This window comes from Larus michahellis, chromosome 6, assembly GCF_964199755.1.
Source record: "Larus michahellis chromosome 6, bLarMic1.1, whole genome shotgun sequence".
In the NCBI taxonomy this organism is placed as follows: Eukaryota; Metazoa; Chordata; class Aves; order Charadriiformes; family Laridae; genus Larus; species Larus michahellis.
Window position 1 is genome coordinate 53,619,036 of NC_133901.1, and position 20,742 is coordinate 53,639,777.

Below are 20,742 nucleotides of genomic sequence, written 5' to 3' on the forward strand. Positions count from 1 at the left end.
AACCTGGTTTCCTGTTTATACAGACAGCATTCTCTCAGGCTAAGTGCAGACAGTATAAGGCAATGTTTGTAAGTCAGTCTTGCTCACTATGTTTGGTTTTGTTCCACAGCAGCACCAATTGTATTTTTGCTGAATGTTCCTCAAAGCAGACAAGTATACAGGGAAGAAACAGACAGTCCACTTTAACAGGCTTACCAAAGAAGGGTCTACTATTTCTGGTGCGAGCTAACGTTTTCAGAATTCAATTCAGCTAATACAGGAGGAACACTTCCAGTATACAGCTATACACACCTCCTTGGGTCAATATACCTCCACATTTTGTACTGAACTTGCTCAGAACTGAAAGTTTAATGCCTATTGACTATGGGCCTACCTACATCGGAGATTTCAGCATTTAAGTTACAAGTCAGACGAATCATTCAACTCAATTGATCTTTCTAACCACTTAGGAAGTTTTGCCAACTGACTCATGCTTGCAGGGATACCCTTCATTAGCGAGGCTGATATCTCCAAGATTAATTTTTAGTTGTCCGCCTTATTTCAATTCCCTTCGGGTTGCTCAGACCACACATCCGTTCTCAGGATGATTACTTCTGCAGTACCTTTGCATAAACAACTGGAGACCACATATTGGCTGTGTATGGTCCTGGCAACCAAGTCATTAACTCAATCCATTTCAGAGCTAGTGCTTTCCTCCTGAAGTAACTGCAGGACAACAGTAATAATTTCTTTGAGGTTAAGACTAAGTGGTCCTGTTGGAAGGGATACCATGCACACTCGTTATAAACCAGGGCTTTCTACTACACTAATTATAAGATTCTAGAGAGTTAGCTTTTGAAAAAGATGTTTTTCCTGCTGTGCAAAATGTTGCCAACAAAAACGAATTCAAGCCTATTATGCATGAAAGTTAAGGGAGAGATTATGGACGAAGTTAACTTGTCAGCTGCTAGATTGTTTGAGCTGCCTTTTGTAAATAGCTTTTTGTGATGAACTTGAAAGTATCACTGAGCACCATGGTCTTAAAAAACTGAAACAGAAAGCAGTCACGTCCAAATCCAGCATTAAACGATGAAAGAATGAGTTGTAGAGTGTTTTCCACCTACTAAAGGAATTACGAACGCACTCTTCATATTTTAAAATTTTACTGGGAAAAATGTTCAAGACTATTTTATAATATGAATTATAAGTAGTTACTTTGAGTAGTTATTTAAAGAAAAAGTTCTACATATTTTTTGCTGGCAGAAAATTTCACTCATTCCACCCAATCACAAACACCTACATTTCTTGTTTTCATTTATCACAACTTGCCAACACCTTGTTCTCCAAAGTTATTTTACCACTCTACACTTGAATTAAAAGAAAGCACTTATCAGTAAGAGAAAACATTTATAAAAATAGACAAGGAGAGTTTCTCAATTCATAGTTTAACTAATACGCATTCACAATATTCACATCAGCCAGTTATCATCTGTATTTTCATGGAACTGCATCTTGTGCTTGTAATAAATTAGGTTCTTTGAGGTTTGATGCTGGAGCCTTTTAAAATGAAATAATCCTACAGAAACAACTGAAGTAGAAGCTGAAGCATCATTCACTGAAGTAAAAGTTACAGCAAAGGGCACCCAGAAATCACCATAACTGCTACTACCAATATTATTAACACCATACAGCAGCACAATATTAAAATAAAGTACACACTACATACTTAAATAGCTTTTTGAAGAGAAATCCTGGTACTTTGAAACCCTCTTCAAATTCAGTGTCACTTTCTTCAGAAAGTTCTTCAGCTGTTTGATGTTCTTTGTCCTTCAAACATTCTTTTTGCCACCTCCTAGAGTGATACAAGGAGTCGATATACAATTATTGCATAGAAAAGATACTATATGAAAATTACACTGAATTTTTCCATCAGGTAAAAACCCAACAAAAATGCATTCTCTGATGTCATGATTTAAATTGTAATCCTTTGGTATTAGTATAGCTAATAGTATAATAATAGTAGAGCTAATTAGTATAGTTAGTTACAATTTTCTACAGACATAAATACTAATTCAATGGAATCAACAGTTGACACCATCAAAAAAATCTGGCTACCTTAAATTCCTAAACCTCCACAACAAACCCCACAAAAATATGAATAAAGCTTAGGTATTCCAAAGCTATTTTATTAATTTAACCAAATATTTAAATAACTTCCTTCACATAGAGAAATGCGCAGCAGTTTAATCTCATAGAGAGGACTCAGCTGGAGACATCACAATCTTTGGGGTGATATGCTCTAAATCTATTAAGCGGTCATTATTAAGGCAATGAGTTTTTTGAGGTTATAAAATTACAGAGTGATTTGTGGTCTGCAGTCTAATCTTATTTGGACTCTAGGCAGGTTAGAGAATTGCCTTCCCATCCCATCATTCTCCCCTGCTTTTGAAAAGGTACGAAAGAAATCTTCAACATCCAAGAAAACTATGAACTTGTGTTTTAGTGACCCAAAAGCATCCACCTGTAATAGTAAAGTGTACGCTACTGCTAGCTGGGTATGTACTAACCAATTCACAGCACTTTGCTGACAATTTGGGTTTTGCTGGAATTCTCCCATGAAAGTGCCGTTCACTGCAGGCACACTGAATGTGGTGTATAAACCAACAAAATCCCTACAGCAACTGGCAAGCTACAGAACAGATGAAAAACATTCTTATGTTACTCTTCTAGATGCAGTGGAAAAGCAGCCATATTTCGTCTCAGAAAAAGGCTGAAGGAGACCTGATATATCTGAAGTATCTGAAATATAGAACAGGAAAGCTAAAATCGTTCAGGTCCCAAAGAACTAGAAATAGTAGTGATGGTATGAAAAGATGCAAATGGAAAATTCAGGCCAAAAAAAAGTAAGTTAAGCCACTTAGCAATGAAATCTACTGCATTGAAGAAACCCTGGAGAATGCGCTCCAGAACAGTCCTGCAATAACTGCATGGAGAAGGACTTCATAGGATGCAACAGCTTTCCAGTACGCCTCTAGTTTCTGCATGACAAACATCACAGGTGAGTGAATAGTCCGCTTCCGTCCTGGTAACATTTTACCATTTACCCATTACACAAACAGCTTCTTGTTAGCTTAGGTTGCCTCTGTAGCAGCCAAAAAAAGAACAGGAAAATGGATCAACAGAGTTCTAAAGATCAAAACAAAACCCCCAACCCTCTTCCCCAAAACACACTCCATATTCTGGGAAAAAGGATTTCTGAACTATTTAAAAATATGAGGAAATTAACATTTTCCTCTTTTTTTTTTTAATTTTAAAAGTTATTAATCAGGATTTTTCTGTAAAGCTCTGCATTGCTTTCAAGCATTTGAAGATAAACTGCATCTAGAGGTTGACGTGCAAACTGTATTTTATTTCCAGCCTTGCTACGGACAATACAGTGTGCTTTAAGCTTATGGGCTGAGTGCCTTATGTTTTCAAACTACCAGCCCAATTTTATCCGTGTCAGGAAAAAGAAGCAATATCATAAAAATGTTAATTTCTGGCCTAAAGCTGACATTACCATCAGCTACAGAAACTTAATCAGTTTCACTACCTTGATTTATATCCTGACCTAACTAGCCAAAAGAAGGGAGACAGAAGTCACTGTTAAAACTTCTCTCAAAGAACTGCCTGTAAGACAGCTACCATCTCTGACATTTCGCACTTCCAACCTGGCAAACAAACCAGAAGGCACCATAAAACGTCATCTCAAGCATTGCTCCAACTTTCTAAGACTTCAGCCATGCTGCTATCTAGCTCTGTCATGTTAAGAGCAGGCATGACTGGCACAATGTCATTTATCGTAACTCCTTCCAGCCTGATATGAGAAGTGCCTTCTCCACTAGAGAAAAATCCTCTTAGCTAAAACCATTTTAAATCAAATTTGATTCAAGTTTTCTATCTTGAACACATAAGTGGAGGAAAAAACCAGCCAATCAGGCAACAAAGGTCTACTGTTCTCCTTGTATTTTTTAACTACATAAGCAGTTCTGGGGCAACTAAACCAATGATGCCTGTCTTTGTAAGGACACTATTCTCATTCTCCGGTATGAAATAAGGTGAAAACACTAAGAGAGACTCTTCTTGCTGTTAGGTCATTCAAAATCATCTTCCACGGGATCTGCAATCTCATAACAAGATTTAAGCTCAAGCTGTGTTTTCTCCAGTTGCAGCATTAATAGAGTTTCTCTTGTCTTCCTGACCACTTACTTGTTGAAATTTCCACTTAAAGGTTTCTGCATCTCTCGGAAACTTGTTTAACAAAACCTGGGTTAGGAACAAGAGAACTGTGGAAGGAGTTCAACACTTCATATACAAACATCACAATCATACACCCTTTCTCATGAAAGAAAGCTAATTATGGCAGGTTTCTAGATCAGCTTTTCACCAGCATCTTTTGGGAAAACACATCCTGACTTTATGGAACCAGTCACAATCTTGGAACTGTGGTATTGTTTTATTAAGTGAAAATAAATACCACCATCTCCAAATATACACAAATTCCATTAACTGCCAAAAATAATTGCACTGAAAAACTAACTAAGACAACACAATGCTGGACAGGTTTAGAGTGCCAGCTTCACTGGAATATATTTTAATCTCTTAACACAGGAAGTCTTCATAAGCAAAAATCACAATGGAGAGAAAAAGCAGCATTTGCAGGGGAAAAAACCCATAGGATGGACAAAGATAATCTTCAGTTTTCTGATTAAAAACTGATGACTTGCTAATGTTTATTATTGGATTGTTCTTATTTCATTATATGAAATCATGTATCCAGTTAAGTAGTAAAAAAAGAACTTACTAAAAATATATACAGTGTCAAAGTTTTCCCCACAGATACTTTTATATAGTTATCCTAACACAGGAATGGAAATATCTATCCTAGACTAGTCTGTTAAATTTTTGATTTAGGAAAATAACATTCATGATCTGGAGTCCAGCAGGCAGATATGACACATTCTAGAGGCCCAGCATAAAAAAGCATTTATTTTTGTTCAGTACCACCATGTTGTGCTATCAGACACAGATGGTCAATTATTCTTCTGAGTTACAGATAAAGACGCAGGATTCAAATTCACAAATGCTGACAGTCATTGCTTCAGACTGTGTCGTTACTGGAACCAAGGCACATCAGAACTTGATTGTTTTATCTGAGCGGGTCATGACAAAACTCAAAACAAGGAGGAAAACTTCTACTTACGACACTAAAATCAAAACAATTGTAGACTGCACCGCTTCTGAAGTGACAGCTAGACAAATAATCCATATTAAACTCAATCAGGGAAATAATTTGTACACGAGTTTGCTTCTGATTCTATATTCCAATACGAATCACCACTAGCCAACACTGGAGTTTCAGTCTCCCCTGGGAAGAAAGACATTGCCCTCTAGTGTACATTAGAAAAAGTGATCCAGAAACAACCAAGAAGAAACGTTCTGAGCTTAGCTTGCAGCTATCCAGGAATTTAGGCGCTTCACCTTAATATAATTACTACATTTTCTGCAAGAAGTGTGATTAATGTTGGGTTTTCTCTTAAAATTATTAGCTACCTAGAAAATACATATGTCTAGAATTTGAACTAATAAATCCCATACTTGATTTTCCTAAGAAAAATTTATTTTATACACACTGTATCTGTTACTTTACTGAAGCGTATAATTACACAAGCTGTAGTACTGAAGGCTCTGGCACTACATCTCTTCCAAAGGTCTGGAGGTTTTTTTCCCCTCAATTATGCATTTAAAGAAAAAGCAGCAATTTGTTTTTACCACCAAAAACTTTCAAAGTCTGAAGATGCTATTCAGTTTTTGAAAGGCTGTGAAGTTAATGTGAGACATTGCATTAAGATATTCTACACTAAAGCGCCATTGTTTTCTTTAAAATAGTGTAAATATGTAAATGGCTGAAGCAATGGGAGGGCAAACACCATTTGCTAGACCACATCAGTCAGTTGGTCAGTCTGCTCTTGTACCTTTCCCCAGAAGTCAAACTTTGGAGGGAGAAACATAGCTCATATTTCACTTAACTACAGAATAACGTATTGACCATACGCACCTCAGTTAAACACCATTAGTATGTCTAAACAACCAGAATATACAGGTTTTACTATACCACCAAGTCTCTTGAAAATAAAAGCATGACCTTTGAGAAATCTATTTTATGTTGTCCACTGTCACTGACAGAAATACAGTTTCATTCTGAAAGCGCAGTATGAAAGCCATATATCATACAATTAAATCTTTCTTAATATAAGAATGCATTGAGATCCTAAGCCCATTTCCCATTTATTGCAATACCCTAGAAAGAAATTCTCCATCCCAAACAGTAATGAGAACAATTTGATTTTTTAAAAAAAATACAGTCAGGAACCAAGCTGAGTGTTTAATATAGTTTGCATTTGTGAAGCACAATATGTTTTCTATTTTAGACAGCTAAGAATCCCTTACAGATTATTCTAATTTGCTAAATTGAAGCATTCAGCATTACTTTTCTGATCTAACTTTTTATGGTCTATATGGGTGGATTTAATTGGTACATCCTAACAGATGAAATACATGCAGTTAGTACCACAAGTCTCCATAAGTAAATTAAGACTGATGTAGACAATTACACACTTGAGCTTCGAATGAAAGGTGTACTCAGTGAGTGAGCCAAAATATATCTTCATTTGTGTCTCGGCTTTGTCATTTTAAAGAGCAGTTAGGATGCTCTAAGAAAGTATCTTTTAGGGAAGGTAATATTTAATCCTGTTTTAATTTATAACTCCGAAACATCAAGAGATTCAGTGACTCAGATACTTCAAAGACAGCTAGCACACGAAAACTGATCTGATTTGAGAAAAAACAACTTATTTTTAAGCAAATTTTATTTTTTGATTTGATTCTTTCTCTCAACTGCTTTGTACACTGATAGCCACAACTTCCAGCTACTCAGCTGCTTGGATGTCACGTGGAAGACACGGAAAGAAGCCGCTTTCCTAGCCTTGTCTCTGAGCACTGGACAGTAACTGAAGAATTCAAACAACTGTACTCCATGAACTATACAGAATACAGAAGAAGACACAGATATGGCACTTATCTCCTGTAACATGACATGTAATTCCTTCCTTGAAGCAGCAGGCAAATGCATACTGACAACTGCTATGGGAATAGTGACCATAAGACTGATAATTTTTTGTTTTGATTCCAAGATATTACTTTATGCAGATATATTATTGACATCACTAATACTGTAAGACATTAACTACATATATTATAAGCAGCAAAAATTACTTGGTTATACTTACGCACTGGATTTTAATACATGCAAAGGAAAACTTGGATTAATATGCAAAACAAAATAACAATCCTGACAAATCGCAGTTTTCACATTTGCAAAGTCTTGAGAATAATACAAGAAAACCATACATCAGTTTTTCTTGCTGAAAACACAGAAAAGGTTTATTTCCTATGCATTTAATCGGCATACAAGGTTACTTTTATTTTGTGGTCCTAGGTAAAAAAAGGTGAAAACAGGTGTTCCCTCACTCGTTCCATAGTGAATTCATTCATTCCATTCAAAGAAACTGGCTCTGCCATGACCTGACCACCATTCCACCAGGCAGGAGGCACCAGGTTAAGATTCCACCAGCACCAATTCTGAATACTTCTAGACCAAGATGGTCACTGTTGAGTATGACAAAAATATACATCCATAACATACCTGTTTATGCAGATCAAGTCTCCAAGACCCCCAGCACCATCCTAGAGACTGATTACTTAGTCCTCTAGGTTCAGCTGGTAATAGCATGAAGGACAGTTGGGAATGATGATATGCTACTTTTCACTGAATCTGAAACTTATCTTTTAGCTGCCTGACAGCATCCTACTTATTTACCTTAGTCTCCATAACCCTGATGTTCCTTGCTACATTACTCTTGAAAGCTATGGTTCACCTTAGACGTTACCCTTTCTGGAACAGATTTTTGCTCTGCGTGTCTGCACAGCAACATGGCTCCAGTAACAGTAACTAGAGAAAGGCAAGACCCACGCAAGGGAAAAGAACTGAAATTAGTGAGAACGTGAGCTGAATTCTCTTTTCACGTTCCACTGATCACATCTTGCCTTCAGGAGTTGCCTTCAGGAGGAAAGGAAAGAGCTGGGTGCTCTCCCGCCTGCCCTGTTTACTGCAGATAACACCAGCTCCTGTGCTGAAAACAGTCTCTTGTCCTAGAGATGCTTCGCAGTCCTGCAGTTAGCTAATTATCATGCTTTAAGAACATCATCATCTTATCCCCTTGACACAGACCAATCTCTTCAAGTCCCATCTCTGAAAAGTTTTTATGTAAAGGAAACTCATTTTCCATCTTTAAGAGCGCAGGACTGTATTCAGCACCAAGCACAAGACTAGATGTTCAGAAGACTAAAGTAATCCTAAAGGATTTTCCCCTGCCTCTCTCAGGGGTAAAATATACCATAATCTCACCCATTTATTTGCATTCAAAAGTAAAACTGACATGAAACAAGACATAAATGTAAGCAAATGACAGCATTTCTATAGCATTCTTAATATGTTTCTTAATTCACTACATTTTATTTTCTCATGGCACTTCCCATAATGAAGATTACCTGGGGGTGTCAGCATAAAAACGTCAATGTGGACAGCTGCAGCTTAACAGCCACAATAACTGTAGCTATGAAATTTTTAAGAGATGTAGTGTTTTGGTAGCAATTACAGTTATTGATATTTCTAAAATTCATTTAGGCTTTTATTGTAACTTTAGTAACCAAAAGAAATGTAGTCTATGATATGACTTTGCTAAGGATAAATTGTCACAATCTTAACGTTATTAAAAAACGTGTTTGAATGAATTTAAACTGTGAGTCATATTAAAACTTTCAATCAAAATAAATTACTCTTGATGAAAACACTGAATTAAAAATGATTTAATATTGGTCTAATTTAAATGTGAAGAGTACAGTTTTATTCAATAACATAGTAAATATTTTACCAATTAAGTACAATTAATTTTTGTTAATGCATCCAATAAAAAACATATTTCTTTTTGACCCTTTGGACATTGCTCAGATTAGCCTCTTGCTGAAATGTTCTATTCAAGAGCAATAAACTATGCTTTAACTTTGAAAAGTAGCACCCTGGGAGAGCAAACCTATTGCCTCAATATCAGCTCCTGATCTGCCTTTGTAACCTGGGACATGAAAGTGAAGTTGGGCTCATCCCACCTGAGGTTTTTTTTACCTGTAATTCTACAACTGTCAGTACCTATGCTATCAGAAGATACCTCTTCCTCCACAGCAACCCAACCTCTCACCACAGGAAGAGATGGTGTTTATACCTCTGCTTCTTGACCCCTTCTCTGATACAGCTTCATTTAAATCCATAAGATTTTATATTTCCATAGAAGTGTAAAATTCGAGTTCCCAAGCCTTAACTGAGTTCCTTTGCTGGGCCTTAGCACCACATCAATCACCTTTCACTGATAGCTCTAATACATATTCCTCCTTCCACTCTAGAGCAGCTGTTTTCAAGTTGGAACCCGTGATTTTTCTAGAGGACTATAAAAGTACTTGAAAGACATTTACTGAAGGTAGTTAATTGAAAATACGCATGCTATCAACAAAGTGAAGTTCATTATATGAAGTTCGACCCTTATACTAGAAAAGGGACAACACGCCAGTGGTTAAAGAACAATTAAAACAAAACAACGATTTTAGTGATCTTTATCTTTTGACTGGCATGTCTAGTTCGCATTTTAACAGCTTAACAAACTACATGTCACTTTGTTGCCCCTTCAAAATGTTTTCCAGACAGTTGTGAAAGTGGAAATATTGCTCAGTTTTACTGTTAGGAGCTCAACAGCTATGCTATCAGTAGAGAAAACGTCTCAAGAGCACACTGTAGCTACAGAGAGATCATCAACACACAGGTTATATAAATTTCATAAATCACAGATTGGCACAAGATGTTTCACCTGCCATTTTCAAAAATAACTTGTGTTCTTAGGTGTATTTCTCCACTCAACATACTGGACTCTCCTTGGAAACCTTCCTCAGTTTACAACCTTAGGTCATCATAGCAACAGAAAACACCACTAGTACCACCACTGTCACTATTTCTTTAAATAAGGATGTTTTTACCCTCACTCTCATCAAGACCAAAGAGAGGAAAACATCACTGTCAAACAGAGCAGCTCTTTTTAGACTCGACTAAGAGCCGTATAAATGTTCAGTCTTCATTACTTCTGTCTTCTAATGTAAGTTATACAAGAGATACCATATGCTGATAATCAAATAATATAGATATTGTCCTTTCTGGCATAAAAGTTTTTGCAAGGTTAAATTCAAAAGATCCTTTTAATACTGATTTCAAATAAACCTGTTAGCCTTATAAACTATACTTAATTGCATCGGATTTCAATAAACTAACAGATTCTACAGAAATAGTATGTAACTATAATTTCTTCAAATGATTTCTTTTTGACTAGCAGTTAATAATTTAAAGCCAAAACCTAAGCATCTCACCCAATCCCAAACCAAAGATTTCTCTCACAGTGGAAAAGTGCCATCCTTCTGAAGAGGGAGGGCATTGTCTGTCTGCACTGTAATTTTGCCCATCAAACAGAGGCTTTTTTTTTTTTCCTCTTTTTGAAAGGTAGGTATATGATCTAGAAACAAAGGCAGTACTTAAGCATAAAGCTGCCAAGTAATACGTGGGTTTTTTTTTTTTTTTTTTTTTATATGCTCCATTTTGGGCACATTCAGAATTCTGAAAACAAAAACACACACACTGATACAGAAGTAGCTTATTACTGAAGGACCTATAACAATCAGAAAAATCTATCAGTAAAGTCCTTGTAATTCAGCGGTATGTCCGATTTCTTTTGGAAGGTTATGATTATTCTGACTGTTTCGTTTTCCATACTTTAGTTCCTAGCCATGTATTACAGACATTGCCCTTTGTGTGTTCAACATAATCTGTTCGTGTTACTTATAAAAATGTCTAGGACTAACCTTAGTCTCTGCTTATAATAGTCTTCGTCTCCATCATCTCGCCATCTCTTCACTTTGCGCTTCCCCAGTGTCTGCTCTTCTTCGTCAGAGCTTGGAAAGAAGTCAGCATCATCTTCATCTTCTTTAAAATCTCTCTTCACCAAGTATTTTTTTTTTCTTGACAAATTCCTGAGTTCATAATCAGAATCATTCTCAGCATGAGGAGATGCCTGCTCTTCCTCCTCTTCTACTGCTTCTGGATCAAAGAGCTCCTCATCAGGTACATACTCAGACTCTCCACTGTCATCTTCCTGTTCACGCTTGAACTTCTTGGCCTCAAGATATTTCTTTTCTCTTGGAATCTCTGCCTTTGACTGTATCTGGAGGGCATGCTTCTGAAGTCTTCTCAGGTGTTTTTTTAACCGCTTATCTGTTTTTGACAGGGCTTTACCCTTTTTTTCCTTTGTAGTAGACGCAGGAGCTTTGCTCTTAACATTTTTGGCTTGCACTTTCTTTTTTGCTCCTTTGTGAAGCGATAACTTCTTTCTTTCAGATAACAGCTTATCTTGGTCTGCTAAGTACTTCTCAAAATCAGATGCTTCATTTAGCATTAATCGTCGTGTCTTCCTCTCTGGCTTCTGAGGTATTTTAGTTCCAAATGGAGTCATCTGGCCAGTACGAATAAGCTCATCCCACTCTGTTTCCTGAACAGGCATAAGCATACTCCCAAGACATGATGGACCAGGTTCTACAACAAAAATCAGAACATTCAGCATCTTTAATACCTTCTGAATAACTCAAACACAGGAACAAGGGTGGTTTTTTACCTCCTTCCCCCTCCCCCAGCTTTATATGCATTCAGTTCAATTTTTATATATATAACTTAAAAGCCCAAATTACCGTCTCACATAATATTTGAAGTTCAAAAACGGCAAAACCCAACAAACAGAAGGCTGAAAAAGTCCAACTGTAACTTTTACTTCAAACTACTTCTCAAACTTTATATAGGAGACATTATACATACTACAAAAACACGAATACTTCTGAAAGAACACACAGCAGCAAAAACTATCTTAACATTTTTTCAGTCCTATTCATAAGCTTGAAATTTGACATTTCATACAGGACAGACACAAATCTTACAAAACACATAAAAGACTGCCTTCCCACATGCCTCAAAAAAAAAAAAAGAAAAAAGAAAACAAACCCCATCTTCCCACTCTACAATACTAAAATTAGGATTATGACTTTAAAAGTCAGATTGGCTGCACAGCATGTTTCCATAGAAGAGCACTTCAGTTCGACTGTGTACACAGTTACTAAACATATTAACACAAACTATAATTTGTGTTTGAAACCAAAGAGGTGGAAAAGCTCTTGAATTCAGGAAGCTGAAGGGGAATTCCAAACTGAAATCTATTATTAGGGCGCAAAATTTCAAAATAGCTGTACCAGAATTGCCAGCATGACACACTACTGTATATGGTCCCATTTAAAGCACTGTATTTATCACCAAAACATGTTTAACAAGTAATGATGATGCATCAGGCATGATATTCCTCCCTCTCCGCCCTCTCCGTTTCTCAAACTACTGGAACCGCTGAACTCCATTTCTTCTGTCTTGGGGTCCATTCGCTTCCTAGTTACATTTCATCACACTGGGTGCCTGAGTTTTACTGCATGAACCCATTCAACGAAAAAGGATTAAAGACGCTTTTCTACTTTTCAAAGTTTACTGGTTTTGACTCCTCTAAGATTTGTTGAACCAGGAAAGAAGCCTGAGCTCTGTGAGATCTGGAACCCACTCTAGCCACATCTGTAATGGACAAATAGCACAGAGGCGCAGAGTTTATACTTCTGCAAATAACAATATAACCCAAAGATGATGTGCAGAAGTCAATGGGTTTCAAACTTGCCCTGCAGAATACTGCAGATTAGTGACTGTGGCAAAGACGGCCAGGCTGGAGTTACAAAATCCAAGCTCAGTTTGCAGACAGCAGCGAGAAAGCACACCTAATGAAACACTGAGAGAACAAATATCCTGCTTTGGAAGAAACCTTATTTTCAAAATCACAGTGCAGCCTGAAAGAGAGAAGCACTTCCTCCTTCCATTTCTACTGATACTTCCCAACAGTAAGAAAAACCAATTTTGTTAATGCTGATTGATAGCATCCAGCATATAAAATGTAATTCAATCATGATGTTAGTCATTTTTATCAAATTAGCTGTGAAAAAATGTTAGGATTTCCAATTTATTAAGCCCAATACTCTAATGTGCCTCAGCCATCCCTACTGAGCTGAACATGGATTAACATCCATTTTCTAAAACTTCCCACATGAATATGCCAGGATCTGCAAGTCTGCAGGTGCAGAGAAAAAGTGTTCTTAACTCTCTCTTTGAAAGCAAACCACTGAAATTTATTTCCTTATTGGCAAAGATCTTGTAAACTAGCTTCAAACAAAAAAAGGCGTTACATAAAAGTAGAACAGAACTTTCAACCTTCTCCCATACCTTCATCCTCCTCAAATTCAATCTCATTTACTTTATCAAGAATCTCTGTTCCACCAAGAATTGCTTGGAGACGCTTTTGTTTTGCTTTGATCTTCTTTAGCTGTTGCTCCTTGAATGACAAGTAGATACATAATTGAATTTTTAAACCGGTTCATAAACTTGCTATCCTTTTAAACAGGACTTAAATGACTACATTTGCATTATTTTCCACCAGAAGCTCACATTCAAATGTTCACAGTATTGCATTCGAAATAAAAAAAAAAGTGCAAAAAAAAAAAAACGTGTCACCACAATATCTGTAGGGCTCCAACCCACAGGACACACACGACTTTGTGTGCACAATCATCTTACGATATGCATACAATAAGATCAGATTGTTTATATGCACAAATTTCACATGCACATTATGCAGTTTTCTGTACATCTTTTAAGGTCATTTTATAAATGTGTTGATTCTAGTGAAAGAAGCCCATCAAGCAGATTAGTGACGTGCACAGAGAACACCAAAAAATTTCCTCATGATTTGCAAGACTGGGTTAATGGTTAATAACCCACTGAAAACAGATACAAGATTTATTTATCATCCCAGAAGTTTTGGAATCTTTTGTTAGAAAGAAACTGAAACTGTAAATCAGTCTGTCATCCTAATAAATATTTGTACACAGTTAATGCTGGAGTGGTCACAGCTAATTCAACAGCAAAAAATACAAAGTGAATAAGTGAAAAAGATCAACATTACAGATGCTATAATAAGTATAGTTCATTACTGCTATGAAAATAATTCATAGCTAGCTCTTCTGTTACACCTTTTACCTAATTGTAATATCCTCAATTGTATACTTACTGGTGATATTGCGATTCCTTTGTGTTACTAACTTTCATTTACATAACAAGAAATTTCAACCAGTAAAACAAAGACACAGGCAATGTAACTTTCCACATTTGTAACTCCATGCTTTGAAAATATTTCCTTAACAAGAGAGACACATACTTCAGTAAAAATCAAGTTCATGGCAAAATGAGCAATTTCTTTTTAGTGTATAACAGTTCACTAGCCGCACATGTCTTCATGTAGCACTTTTGAAACCATAAAGGCTAAGTATATTGATGTATGGTACAATATATTATCTCCCGTGTAAGCACTATTATCCCTGCTACAACAGTACTTTATATCATAAACCACTCCCTGTATGATAGCTTTAAGGAAATAGCTGTCTTGTACCAGTCATTATTTTCCCATTTGTCTCAATAACAGAAGAATTCTGTTGTCTTTAACCATGTTTTTAAAATACTACAAAAGGAAGAGTACTAAAAGGCACTTCTCCATGCAAAAAAGTAGCTCAAGACCAGCTTTAAATACACTGTCTGCCTCCAAACAGCCTCCAAAACACTCTTGAGGTTATTAGGACCACTTTCGGAGATTATAGTTTTCATACAGGGATTTATCCTCACACTTCAAGGACTGCCAGAGATGGCTAACGATGAATTTGCAACAAGGTTTGAACTTCCCCTGCAAGTAATGCTTGCGTAAATAACTTCAAGTAATATGAAAACAAGCAAAATACAGTGTCCAATTACATGAACACCCTTTAGTGGTAAGTCTGGTTTAATGCATTTCTTCCCACTACTTCCACCTGGCTTACTCCTAGTCCCATGCCACTGTCCCCCCTCACTCTCTTAATTGGCCGAATTATGAGCACAGTGTTATCCAAGCTGCTGAAATGATCAAGCTTAAAAACCAAACAACTGAATGAGTCGGTGCAAATGGCCTGAGACTGGGAAGAAGCATATGAGGGCAAAGGACATTAAGTTTTTCAGTCAGGTTTATCATTAAGGAAAATGATAAGCTCCTTTAACTCGACTAGCTCCTTTAACTTACTACTCTGGCAGAAAAAAGCAGGAGAAGTTTCTGCCAAATCAACGAGCTAAAATGGCTCACAGAAAGGAATGATGTGTACTGGTACAAGAAAGACACAGACAATGAAAGAGGATTAAGGAAAGGAAGGTAAGGAACGAAGACCAAGAGAGCTGAGGTTTAGGTCAACTATTGAATATGCCCTAACAATGCTTTGCTAATTCTCCAAATACTACTGGGAGGGATTTAATTAGATTAATGCAAATCAGTCTTCTGAGCAGCTCCTGGAATTTAGAATAAAATAAAAAAAAAAAACAATTCAGTTCTCACTTTCACATATTTAAATCGGTTATTTACATTCTTTGGCAGAAAATTAAACCATTTAAAGGAGAAGGAACAGCAACTATAGATTGACTCTGAAGTATGTAATTAAGCAAGAATTGTATCACATAATCCAAGACTTAAACCAAAGCACAATCTAAGTATTGTCAGCAGGAAATTAACGTAATCTCATCACCTTGTTATATTTTTGCCGTTTTACAGAATCTAGTTTTCTGTTTATATCTTTGTTTTCGGCAGCCTGAGGTGAAAGTTGTTCAATAATTTTGTTTATTTGTTTCAGAGATGTTGTACATGATCTGAAAAAAACAAGAAGATTGCAATGTACTAGTTAACTCCGGTAACAAAAACAGCACATTCTCGATTCAGACAATTTAGAAATTCCAGAAGATTTAAAGTAAGATTAAAAAAGGTCTAAAGGTAAGTTTATAAATAAGCACCTCATATTTAAACAACACTGGAAATACTAAACACTTTAAAAAGTCGTAGTTCATAAAATATTTTTAAACAAAATTTTGCTAATACTAAAATTCCAAAGGCAAGGAAACTGAACAAACCACTGCAATATTTACTAGTCAAAAGTTACAAGTCTGATGATGACAATAAGCAAATGATAGTGGTTGTTTTTATTATTCAAGGTAAACAAAATGCAAAACAAAAATCTAAATGGGAAATCCCATGTTAATACTTCGATGCCATTATATAAGGAAGCCTTTTTCTTTTACCTTTACAATGTCTCTTTTACACAAAGAACAGACTACAAGATACAAATAAAGTTTCAGGAAGACAGACGAGCTCAAAGAATTAAAACGCACACCAACATTGAACTTCCCTTTCTCATGTGCTAGCATTTTTCACGTTTCCATATACAATACGGAATTCAGGTTGAACCAGATACTATAAGCTAATACCATCTGTTTCTGCTGCTGAAGTCATTTGCAAGGAAGAAGCCACTGCTCCACTGTCAGAAGCAACAAAACTAGCTTTCTTGATTCAAATAGCAGAATATGTCATAAAGATACCCGAATTAGCATTATGAAAATGTCAAAGAAAACTTTTTACAACACCTGTGAAGTGGCCGTTATTCACTATTCACCTCACAGGCAAAGAAAAGCACTATGTAAGTCTCTGCAATTGTCAGGGAGGAAATTGTTGGGCCAAGTTTCTCTCGAGCTCTAATCTGGATTCTACCACTGTTCTTCTAGGAGATGTATTCTACCAGCTCCACAGCTATCACTGTCATCTCCTCCATTCTCTATCAACACTTTTGAACCACCCTGTCCCCCTTCTCAGTCTTCAGTTCTGTTGCTTCAAAGTACACCATCCTTTCGCACATCTCCCACCTTTTGGCTCTTGCTTCCTTGGCCCTAGGGTCTCTTGACACCTACCACTACTGTCCTCCTCCACAAAGCTTTATTTAACAGGACTGTGGGATTTAAACTTCAACCACTTTTTATTCTCCTTCCTCTGATTAAATTTGTGTGTATATTACAGAATCATTCAGCTTCTACCATGAACTCTGTGCCAACTACTCAAAAACCACTTCTTGCCTGACTTTACCTCTTGTCATGCATTCATCGTGTTACAGGACTTTAACCTACACTACCACGCTCTACTTACACATCTTTACTTTTGTTAGTCCCTCTGCTCAACAAGCCAGCTATCTCTCTAATTTCATCCAAAATCAATTTTCAGACTTGCACATTACATCTTATACCGAAGAGGTTCTACAGACCCACAGAAACCATTTGTACGCCCTCCATGTAAATCTCATTTTACAACTTTAAGTGAAAGGTGAAAATAGAGCAGTAAGAAAAAAATCATAGGATGCTCCTTAAAGAATAAGAGGAAAATATCAACTAATTGACAGTGCCATGTACCACACTTTCAATAACCACATAATCTAATTGCAATAGTTACACTGCTTCATTCTTCCTCTCAATGATCACATTACTTATTACGTCCTTCTGCTACATAACATCTCAAATTAGATTCCGGTTTTGCAAACTAACTTAGTTTCACATCTCCACACCCAAACTGGAAAATTAATGAAGTGCATAAAATTAAGGATATGCATAACAAGAGAGCTATGTGAGAGTTCACATAGGTAATGGAGGCCTACAGAACTCTTGAGCACTAAAATCCAACATTAATGCAATACAGTGAAAGATGCATGGGTAGTATTATTTACCTGCAGTAGTTCACACGGTAACTCTACAATGAGACCAAAAACAGAAAGGGAGATCCAAGATCAAAACTCAAAAGGTCTGTGGTTCCTATCCCTCAAAGTCTTCTACTATCGCTATATCATGTTAATTAAGCATTTGATTCTTTTAAGGTGTCATTAAGTACTTCATACAAAAACTTGTGATAAGGTTGTTTTGGTTGTAGTCCGCTCATGATATGGAGTCATACAAGTTACAGAAGACACATAACAGGAGGCAGATAACCCCATGAAGCATAGAGAATCGAAGAACTGGCACTTTTTCTGACTATAACTTTGAATAATAGAGTACAATGCAGTTCTCCACTGCCCAGAAAACAGACATGCATGTTTGTAATGTAGGAGACAAAGCAGAAAAAGGAGATGTGCTGTCCTCTACAGCCTTGATGCGTGACTGAATTAGTCAAATAAGAGCAATGAAGCATTGCTCTAATGTGAAAAATATTTTCACCTTTTAAAAAACGGTGGGTTACTCAGAAGAGTACATGTGCTCTAGTGCTTTCAAAATATCTTTTCGTCTTCCAGCTTTTAAAAACATGAGACACCAAGCCTCATTAGATAGTCAGTAACAGAAAGGAACAGTAAGAAAGGACACAATTTACCTTATGTCATCCAGCACTGACTGATATTCTTTCTCTGCATCAGCTATTTTTGTGGCTTTATTAGCTTCATTAATTGCATTATCTACTTGCTGAAGAACTCCTTGCTCCAATACATCCTGGTCATAGACATCAACTCCTAGACCTTTGAGCTCAGCAGCCTGTGCACTATATGAGATGGACTGAATCTGCTGCCTGTTGATCTGTAAAAGGGGTTGTCCTCTTCTGGGCACCTCCAAAGGAACAGCCGCGGAAGTCGATGACTGGCTGGCAGAGTTGGGAACTCCAATACTATTATCCAGGTCACTGTCACAAGTGCTATTTTCTTGCTCAGTTCCCAGTTCCTCAACATTATGCTGGCCATTATTGCTTGAAGTAGCAACAGGGTCTTGTTCTTGGATACTGTCTGGCAGATGGCTGTTGTCTGTTGGCATCTTCTGCTCAAAGGCAACAAAAAAGAGCCACATCACCATAAGAACATTCACACACACACAAAGTTCCTCATGGAGGCTGTGCCTAAATAAAAGTAGGCATGTTTCTTTATGAGAAATTCTTGTTTTAAAACACCTAGTAGTCTACTCCTCCATCAGTCCTCCCCCAAAAGTCTTCTCCGTGCTAATTCCCATAATGGAAAGGAAAAAGTGGCCAAAACTTCTTAAAGGCAACTATATGGAATACTCCTGGAAGACGCTGATATTAAGACCAATAAAATAACCTGTAAAAATTACTCTCCTTTCAAATTTCACCTCTCAAAATCACTCTGGCAAGGAGAGTGAGCTCTTGTGTGCAAATGTGGGCTCCAGAAGACTATAACACAACTAAAACACGTGCAACTTAGCATATCCCAAACCAAAAAGTACAAGTTTTTGAAACAGGATAAGACTTGCTAGTGAAAGCACTGATGAGAACAGCTGGCTGTAGTTTGACAATTCAGCTTTGAAGCAGAACATAAAGCATCTTAGTTGTTAGGAAACTGACGCTGGAGTGACTTACAAAGACTGGTATTGTTTGGAGCCTTTAGAGTGAGACAGTTTTCTGAAAGGATGTATATTTTTATCAACTTCGGTGAGAAAGAGCTGTCACTAACTTGCAGGAAGACACTATCAAGGCGGGTGGGCTTCCTTAGCAACCTCTCCCACCATGGCAGCCGTGGATCCCAGTCACGGCTCAGCGTTTCCTTCCATCAGCTCCGAGCACGCACCGGGTCCGACCCTGCATCAGGCAACATGACAAGGCCGCGCACCGGCCACCTCCCTGCGAGGGACCCCGGACACCGCCCGCCCGCCCGCCCCCCGCCTACACCGTTCCCCACCTTCCCGTGCTTCGCCGCCGCTCTCCGAGAGCAAGGCCGGGACAGGACCGCTGGCCCGAAGGCCCGGCCGAGATGGAAACGCGAGGGGCTGCGGGGGCAACGCCTCTGCCCGGGCAGGGGACGGGCAGGGCCACTGGCGGCTTCCGAGGCCCACCGCGGGACTCACCTCGCCACCCGGCAGCCGAAACACCTCACCGACGCACAACACCGGCGCACCACCCACCCACGCCGAGCACGGCTGCGTCACTTCCTCAGCGTCGGTGACCGTCACGGTTGCGCATGCGTCGCCCGTCAGGCGGCGGGGAGCGGGTAGAGGGCGGGCGGCCGGGAACCCGCCAGCAGCGGCCGCCCGCCGGCTGGGGATGAGCTGCCGTGGCCGGCGTCCGTGAGGGCGCTGGCAGCTGCAGGCCTTTGCCGTCAGGCCGCCTCGTTATCCCGGTGTTATCGGGCGCGGGCCCGGCTTGGGCCACTTGCCCACAGGCCCATGGGTCACCTCGGGCTGGCCAGGCCGCAGGGGATCGATGCTCGTGGCAGAAGTGCCACAGACCACCGCCACACAGCAGCCGCTCGCAGGGACCGTTTCAGAAGTTCATTTTCCCCCCTTGAGCTGCCTGCACGTCAGGTGTCTGTCCCTTGAAAGGTTCGGGGAAGGACATGCAATTGCAGATCAGCCCAGGGCTCGAAAAACAGGCATTGTTGAGCAAATGGTGTTTGCTCAAGGTTCCTGCAAAGAAAAAAAAAGAGAAGGGTGCCACACAGCTGGGATATAGCAGCAGGATTGCTTATAGACCTAGTGAGCAACTGTCGAAAGGAGCAATGTTTTAAGGGCTACAGCTCTCCTGCCTGCTGGGCTCTGTAGCAGCAGTTAGTTCTGTTTTCTGCTTGCCTTTA

The 20,742-nt window shown here is 38.4% G+C and overlaps 1 protein-coding gene across 9 annotated transcripts in view; it reads right to left on the reverse strand.

The window, feature by feature from the left end:
- Positions 1 to 20,104, reverse strand: part of ERCC6 (ERCC excision repair 6, chromatin remodeling factor) — a 49,491-nt gene extending 29,387 nt beyond the window's left edge. For 2 of the 9 annotated variants that reach the window (XM_074591278.1, XM_074591275.1), the window contains exons 1-6: positions 20,018 to 20,101; positions 18,543 to 18,976; positions 15,895 to 16,015; positions 13,523 to 13,631; positions 11,032 to 11,758; positions 1,706 to 1,831 (exon numbers count right to left, since the gene is read on the reverse strand). In XM_074591278.1, coding sequence (XP_074447379.1) covers positions 1,706 to 1,831; positions 11,032 to 11,758; positions 13,523 to 13,631; positions 15,895 to 16,015; positions 18,543 to 18,973 — 1,514 coding nt within the window. In that variant the 5' untranslated portion in view covers positions 18,974 to 18,976; positions 20,018 to 20,101. Of the gene's footprint in view, positions 1 to 1,705; positions 1,832 to 11,031; positions 11,759 to 13,522; positions 13,632 to 14,366; positions 14,493 to 15,894; positions 16,016 to 18,542; positions 18,977 to 19,532 lie in introns of all 9 variants that reach the window. The other 7 variants (XM_074591280.1, XM_074591276.1, XM_074591277.1 and 4 more) reach the window with 7 other exon arrangements.
- Positions 20,105 to 20,742: the final 638 nt, after the last annotated feature.